This window comes from Silene latifolia, chromosome 10 (assembly GCF_048544455.1).
Source record: "Silene latifolia isolate original U9 population chromosome 10, ASM4854445v1, whole genome shotgun sequence".
In the NCBI taxonomy this organism is placed as follows: Eukaryota; Viridiplantae; Streptophyta; class Magnoliopsida; order Caryophyllales; family Caryophyllaceae; genus Silene; species Silene latifolia.
The window spans coordinates 1,894,238-1,902,239 of NC_133535.1; the positions used below are offsets into that span (position 1 = coordinate 1,894,238).

General features: G+C 38.4%; 1 protein-coding gene across 1 annotated transcript; it reads left to right on the forward strand.

Annotated features, from left to right (window-relative positions):
* Positions 1 to 544: 544 nt before the first annotated feature.
* LOC141604658 (endo-1,4-beta-xylanase 3-like) lies at positions 545 to 7,191 on the forward strand. Its single transcript, XM_074423096.1, has 10 exons — positions 545 to 1,071; positions 1,189 to 1,263; positions 1,987 to 2,351; positions 2,670 to 2,817; positions 3,058 to 3,407; positions 4,121 to 4,298; positions 4,516 to 5,052; positions 5,419 to 5,887; positions 6,275 to 6,915; positions 7,027 to 7,191. The coding sequence occupies exons 1-9, from the start codon at positions 1,003 to 1,005 to the stop codon at positions 6,910 to 6,912; spliced, it is 2,829 nt and encodes a 942-aa protein (XP_074279197.1). The 5' UTR covers positions 545 to 1,002; the 3' UTR covers positions 6,913 to 6,915; positions 7,027 to 7,191.
* Positions 7,192 to 8,002: the final 811 nt, after the last annotated feature.

An 8,002-nucleotide genomic window follows, 5' to 3' on the forward strand; every position in this document is an offset into this window, starting at 1 on the left:
GAGGTGAGTGAAAAGCACATGGGGGTGCCCCACCTTATCCCCTCTTCCTTTTTATGAGAGGTCACAAGCTTGTGACGAGATTAGCTCGTCACAAGCAAGACTAGCTGATCCAATCTAATAAAAACACTAGCATCACCTAATTCTTGGTGTTATCCTCAACCCTCATCGTCTCAATACACTTTGACGATGAATGAGGGTATGAGGGATGCAAGTTTACGCGTGCTACTCAGTCGGCCAGGCTAGTGCTAGACCAACCCAGACCAGCATTGGCCCAACCTAGCCCGATCATATGTTAATATCGTGCTCGAGCTGCCTAACTCGCAGCTCGGCCCAACCCGCATCGATCCGACTCCTTGAGCACCTCTAGACCAACCCACCTCCTCCCGCCACAAACAAAACTAGCTTGAACAATTTCTAAAATTTTCAAAAATTCGACTCGATCCGATCCATCACCTATTAAAAACCATTCATTTGCCTTTTGATTGAAGAAAAGAATACGTGAACCAAAAACGATATACTCAACTTTCATAAGAATTAATTAATCCAAACTAAAAGTAATTACCCCATAATTAGGTGATTGCAAAACCTTCCATTTAAATTCAAGCAAAACCTAAACACTTCCCTTCAATCCTCCAATTCCCAACAACTTGGATAAATCTAAATCTAAAATCCTAGGTATTTTTTTCTCCATTTTTTTAAGGAAAAGGTCCGACAGCAACGTGACAAAAAACCCATTTTTTAATTGTTACTCCCTCCGTCTCGGTCATTTATCGTCCTTTGATTTTGGCACAAAGACCAAGAAAAGAGGAGATGGAATACTCAAATTATTTTTCAAGTTCATTCTTAAAATAAAAAGGACAACAATTGACTGATACACACCAAAATGAAAAAGGACACCAAATGACGGGGAAAGATTGTACCCTCCGACTAGAATTCGGTCTAGAAATGTTGGCCCCGGGTTTTCGTACCTTCACTCGTAATTCTCGTTAAATTGTTCTATAAATGAGTAAATTCCCAGGTTGTTGCTTCCCACGTCGAGTTCATAAACATCACAAAATCAAACAATTTCAGGTAATTTTTAATTAATTAGTTATTAATTAATTGTTTATTATTTGCAACTAATTTTTAAAAAGGTAGCTTTTTTTACTAATTCAATTCATAATAGTTTGTGGGTTTTTGTTAATTTAGGAGTTACCAAAAAGATCTGAGCAAAATATGGAATGCACATTGGAGAATAATGATGATATTGTTAATGTTGATGAGGTAATTGTGTGGGTTTTGTGAAATTTACTTGTAATTTTTGTGTTATGGGATTCAGTTAGTCTTGTGTGAGGCGGTTTTACATTAATACAATGTAAAACGAATCCAAACACATCCCTATTAGTGGATATAGTAGTTACTAATAAAACCTGTTTTACAATAATTTGTGTAAGGCCGCCTTACACAAGTATTAGGTTTTGGGTTTTGCATTGTTTGATGGGGATAAGGCGGTCAAGTATATTGTGAAACGGATTCTTTTTAGTTACTTTCCTTCTGCATTGGATTTGTTTTACATAAAGTATGTGTAAAACCGTCTTACAAGAGACTTACTGTGGTTGTTCTGACCAATATGGTTTGTGGAAGGTTGGATTGTTAGTTGAGTGTTTCTTTTCAGTTGTTGTTCATCTATGACTTTTCTAGGGTTTTGGTGTTTAGTGTGCTTTCGCGTGATAGAGCATTGCAGTTGTAATTAACGACTTAGCGTAGCTGATAAAGTTATTGAAGGATGACAAATGATGTTTGGTTCGAAACATGTTAGCCTTGAAACTGTTCTTAAGGCCCCAGTTATGCCAAAAAGCTTAGCCGAACATTAGTTTGACGAATTTGGAGGTTCCTTGCCTACTCAGTTTTAAATTGAACGCGGTTGAGACTTGAAATAGGTATGATAAGTTTTGAATTGTATTTAGTACTCCGTATTTACCTAGCTTTTATACATTCTGATAACAGAATCTGAAAGGAAATATGGGTCATCCAATCGGTGAAGTCATTGAAAACATCATAATGAACCATGACTTCTGCCAAGGCCTGCATTTCTGGCATGCTAATAACTGCAATGCATTGGTAGTTTCGTCTGAGTCAGAAAATATCGAGGGAACATCAACTAGCTTTACTGGTGGATATGCAAAAGTTACGGGTAGGAGAGAATGTTGGCAAGGATTGGAACAAGATATTACAAGCAAAGTCAGTCCAGGTTTAACATACAATGTTTCTGCTCGTGTTGGGGTGTCAGGACATCACGGGCCTTCCAATGTCCAAGGGACGGTGAAACTGGAGTACAGAGAAAGTGAGACAAAATATCTGTTTATTGAAAGGTACTGCCTTTTTCATGCAAATGTCTTTCCGAGCTTGGTTTTTGTTCGTGTTCTTCTTTATGGCACTAATTCTCATATGAGACGAGCTCATGATAAGATTATCATAAGACCAATCCATATTACCAGTGGTTAGTTGTTGAATTTATTTTTTCGGGAATTAATGGGTATATGAGCGAAGATCCTAGTTGAATTAGGTTGGTCTTAGTCTCTTAGATTACATTAGTATGAGACCGTTTCAGAAGAGACTAGATGTTTTTTTTTTTTGAAGGAACAATCTCATATAGATCTAACTATTGGAAGATGCTGATATATGTGCAGGGTTCAGGTTTCAGATAAGTGGGAGACCCTGAAAGGAAAATTTACGCTCTCTACAATGCCTGACCGTGTTGTGTTCTATTTGGAAGGGCCAGATCCTGGCGTAGATCTGCTTATACAATCAGTTGTCATTTCCTGTTCTAGCCCCGCTGTATGTTAATTGTTTCGACTGTCTTGAATCTTTTTAAGTACATTCAAATAAAAATACTGCTGTTCTGAGTATGCTAGTCCAAGTTTACATTACCTTCCAAATAGCGTAATTTTTTCTAGGTCGTTAGTCACTGGTTCTAGGGTATTGTTGATGCTGTTATTTACTGGGAACCCTTTTCTTCTCTACAGTACTGTTGGGTCTTCAATTGTCTTACTCTATATTTTGTTGTTGACTTGCTAGAATACAAAGCCACACAAAGATGATGGAAATGATAATATAATTATAAACCCGGCATTCGAGGATGGTTTAAATAACTGGACAGGAAGAGGATGCAATGTTGTGTTGCATGACTCAATGGCAGACGGAAAGATTGTTCCACTGTCTGGTAAAGTCTTTGCTTCAGCAACCGGGCGTACCCAAACCTGGCATGGAATTCAACAAGATATCACAGGAAGGGTACAGAGAAAACTGGCATATGATGTTACTGCTACTGTACGCATATTTGGTAACAATGTCAACAGCGCAAATGTTCAAGCCACTCTTTGGGTTAAAACACCAGATAATCGTGAGCAATATATTGGTATTTCAAAGTGAGTTTTTGCCGATCTTTCAATGTTTAATGCACTAGTCTATTCCTACACGTTTGTCACTCGAGCCTCTCTTTGATGGCTCTGTTAGAAGAGTTTGATAGGTAAGTTTCGGTTACAGATTTCATATTCACATCCTTGAGGGTCGTTTTAGAAACGGGTATGCCTCAGAAGTGAAGAGTCAAAGTAACATAGGTTATTATAGTGGACTTATTTGTCGGTCCTGCAATGAATCTTCACAAGAATAATGCGCATATGTGGGGGTGTTCACCGGTCCAGAACCGGACCGCAATGACCCGCAGACCGGACAACCCCATATGCCAAACCCGGAGACCGGACCGGTTAGGTGGGAACTCGGACCGGAACCCTTTAGGTCCGGTTTTTTTCGGGTTTGGACCGGACCAGTTCTATTTTGAAAGGTAATTTGAGGTGATCTTTTTTTGCTTGGACCGGACCAGACCGGAGACCGGTCACAATATTTATATGGACCCAGAGACCGGACCGGATTGTAATCGGACCGGCCGGTCTGGGTCGTCCGGTTTACCGGTCCGGTCTACTATATGTGCATCCCACATATGGAACAAGAAAAAACATATTAATTGGATTTGGAAGATTTGATTGTTTGATGGATTTTGGTTCTTTTAATAGCATTCCACATTTTTTTCATGCGTTTCTGGAGTAAATGTGTAATACTCAAGTCGAAAAATATGCTGCAGTGTCCAGGCAACAGACAAAGAATGGACAGTGCTCCAAGGCAAGTTCCTCATTAATGGCAATCCATCAAGCATAGTAGTCTATCTTGAAGGACCTCCTGCTGGTACTGATATCCTCCTTAACAGTTTCATTATCAAGCACGCGCAGAAAACTCCACCTTCTCTTCCACCACTCATTCAGGTCAGCAGATTACTTCTTACCGTAGAATATGTTGAAAATCATAGTTTTGGCGTTCGGTATTAAAGAAAATTGCGTCATACAATTTTCCCGTCATTTTGCTTTATGACTTTTTCCCCGTCATATTCTGAATCTGACGAGTAAATATTCTTAGGCCCAAGTCAAAATGTAAACAAGATTGAAGTTCCTAATACAATATACAATCTTTATTTTTCTGCAGAATGCGGCGTTTGGAGTCAATATAATCCAGAACAGTGAACTAAGTAACGGCACTAACAGCTGGTTTCCTCTGGGAAACTGCACACTAAGTGTTGCATCTGGTTCTCCACACATCCTTCCTCCCATGGCAAAGGACTCGCTAGGTCCTCGCGAGCCTCTAAGTGGACGTTACATTCTTACCACGAACCGTACCCAAAATTGGATGGGTCCTGCACAGATGATAACTGACAAGGTGGAGCTCTTTCTAACTTATCAGGTATCAGCATGGGTCAAAGTTGGGTCAACCACTTCAGGGCCACAGAATGTGAATGTTGCTGTTAGTGTGGATGGTCAATGGGTCAATGGAGGTGAAGTTGAGATTGATGATGATCGATGGCACGAAGTTGGCGGTTCTTTTCGGATTGAGAAACAACCAACAAAGGTTATGGTTTACATCCAGGGTCCTGGTTCAGGAGTAGACTTGATGCTTGGTGGTCTTCAAATTTTCGCTGTTGATCGACAAGCCAGGTTCAAATCCTTGAGGAAGCAGATTGATAAGGTACGTCCTCGGATTCACGTGTTTACAGCGCCTTTTTTTTTTTTTTGATTGAAACATTATTTTTTTTATTAATTAGCCGCTATAATACTCAGACTCGAAGTGAATAATCCGACATGACTCACGAGTGCCTGTTCAAGTATCAGAGTCCTTTATCGATCCCTTTTTATTTATTCCTTCATAATCCCGTGCTAAAAATAACAACAACAACAACATCAGAGCCTTAATCCCAAAATGATTTGGGGTCGGCTGACATGAATAGGATTCAACTGGATTCAATTCTTATTAATTGGATTCAATTCTTACCCGCAACATAGTGCGCTCATTTGAACAAAAAAAAAGTTTAATTCTGCTGTATATGTGCGGCAGATACGCAAACGAGACGTGGTATTGAAGTTCACTGAAGGAAGTACACTTGGGTCCTTTGTGAAAGTTCGGCAAACAAACAACACCTTCCCGTTCGGCTCCTGCATAAACAGGACAAACATAGACAATGAAGACTTTGTGGCCTTCTTTCTGAAACACTTCAACTGGGCTGTGTTCGGAAATGAACTCAAGTGGTACTGGACGGAGTCGCAGCAAGGGAATTTCAACTACAGAGACGCTGACGATATGTTGGATTTATGTCTAAAGAACAACATTCAAACTCGAGGACATTGCATCTTCTGGGATGTCGATGACACAGTCCAATACTGGATTAAATCCCTCAATAAAACTGATCTTGCTACAGAAGTCGACAATCGTCTTAATGGCCTTCTTACTCGCTACAAGGGGAAGTTCAAGCACTATGATGTTAATAATGAGATGTTGCATGGATCATTCTATCAAGACCATTTAGGTAAATTTTCACAAATTTCTCATTTCAGACGGTTTTAACTTAGATGAGAAAAATGTCGACATTTTATAATAAGAAATAAATTATTTAATGATAAAAAGTTATAACTAAAATTGTCACTTTCTAACAATAAACTGGTGGTAACTTTTTATCAAGAAATCGATCTTCACATTTTATCGTAAAATGGTCACATTTTATCCGTCTTAATTTCAGACGGATACACCCGTCTGAAATGAGAGTTCCTGCTAACCCTAGTTTAATGTGTGTAGGCAAAGATATCGGCCATTTATCCGTCATAATTTCAGACGGATACACCCATCTGAAATGAGATTTGCTGGTTTTCACAAATATCCTCAGACCGTCTGACCCTGGTTTAATGCATGTGTGCAGGCAAAGATATCAGAGCGTACATGTTCAAGACCGCGAACAAGCTAGACCCATCAGCCCTTCTATTCGTAAATGACTACCATGTCGAAGATGGGCACGACCCACGATCAAGCCCAGAGAAATACATCGAGCAAATTCTCGACTTACAAGAACAAGGTGCACCAGTAGGAGGCATAGGAATCCAAGGCCATATTGACAGTCCAGTAGGCTCAATAGTATGTTCAGCCTTAGACAAGCTAGGCATTCTCGGCCTTCCAATATGGTTCACTGAAGTCGATGTGTCTTCCACAAACGAGCACATAAGAGGAGACGACTTAGAGGTTATGTTAAGGGAAGTATACGCGCATCCTGCAGTTAACGGTGTAATGCTGTGGGGTTTCTGGGAATTGTTTATGAGCAGAGAAAACTCGCATCTTGTCAATGCTGAGGGGGATATCAATGAGGCCGGGAAGCGGTATCTCAAGCTGAAGCAAGAGTGGATGACTAATACTCATGGTTGTGTCGATGATCAAGGCGAGTTTTGCTTTCGAGGATTTCATGGAAATTATGAGGTCGAAATCGTTAGTCTTGGTGATACAATTACTAAGACTTTTGTTGTGGATGAAGGGGACTCACCTCTGGTTATTAGCATTTCTTTGTAATTAGTTAATTATTCCTACTTTATTTGGGTTATCACCGATTCATGTTTAAGACCGTCTTAACTTAAAAGGAGGTTGTGTGAGATATTAAGTTAAGACGGTCTTAAACAAGACCAGTTGGTTGATTTATCTGTCTTGGTTGCTTAAGCTATTGTTATGTTCTTATGTCCTACAAAATCAGATGATACTAATCATCTCTTTGTAAATTATGTTACCAAAAAAAAAAAAAAAAAAACAATAATTTGATGTAAATAATTAATTACAGTATTACATTTTATTTTATTTTTAGAACAATGTTACATTTTAGTTTAAAAAATTATTTTCTCTTTTCGGATTTAATTTTTAAAAATAATTAATTACAGTATCACTTTTAAGGTATTCCGGCCCTTGAATTTTACTTCGGCTTGAATTTTCAAAATCGTTTTGATCTTAATTTCGATTTAAATTCTAAGTTTCTATAACAAATGAGAATTTGTGTAACAGAAATCCCGACTTTGATTTCAAAATCTATAAGGGTACCTTGGTTTTTGTATTATGTTTCACTCTCTTTTTATTTTTCACTTTTCTTTTTCTATATTTTCGCATTTTGAGGTCTGCAATCACCCTTGGACGGTTCTAAATAATGATTTATTTCAGCCGATCCCAAACCATTTTGGGATTAAGGCTCTGATGTTGTTATTGTTATTGGTCATATTTGAAGCCGTCGCAATTTCTAACCGTTATAAAAGGGACCAACTGTTTCCACATTAGGAGTCTAATATTGGATGAGGTGTACCTTTGTTAAGATATGCTATCTAGCATATCAGTGACGTGGATGTCTAATCTAACATCCTAACTTAATCAACCATAATGACGTATCCAATTGAGATCAAATAATATGATTATGATTATATGATGTACGAAATTTTACGTAAATGATCAATAAAACGACGTTTGATATTCTCACATATTCCGTATTTTCTTGGTCTTGGTGCCAAATGTAATCACATAGAATAAAAATCACATAAAATCCGAGCAATTCTAAAATGTTACTGTATGAGACTTTTGACGGATACAAAATTCAAAAATAAACGTCATGTATATTTATTTGTGT

Excerpts from the sequence above, each read along its gene's own strand:
- LOC141604658 (XM_074423096.1), top strand. The coding sequence starts at position 1,003 with ATGAGTAAATTCCCAGGTTGTTGCTTCCCACGTCGAGTTCATAAACAT. Across the intron at positions 1,264-1,986 it reads ATATTGTTAATGTTGATGAG|AATCTGAAAGGAAATATGGG; the intron begins GTAATTGTGTGG and ends TTCTGATAACAG. Across the intron at positions 4,299-4,515 it reads CTCTTCCACCACTCATTCAG|AATGCGGCGTTTGGAGTCAA; the intron begins GTCAGCAGATTA and ends ATTTTTCTGCAG.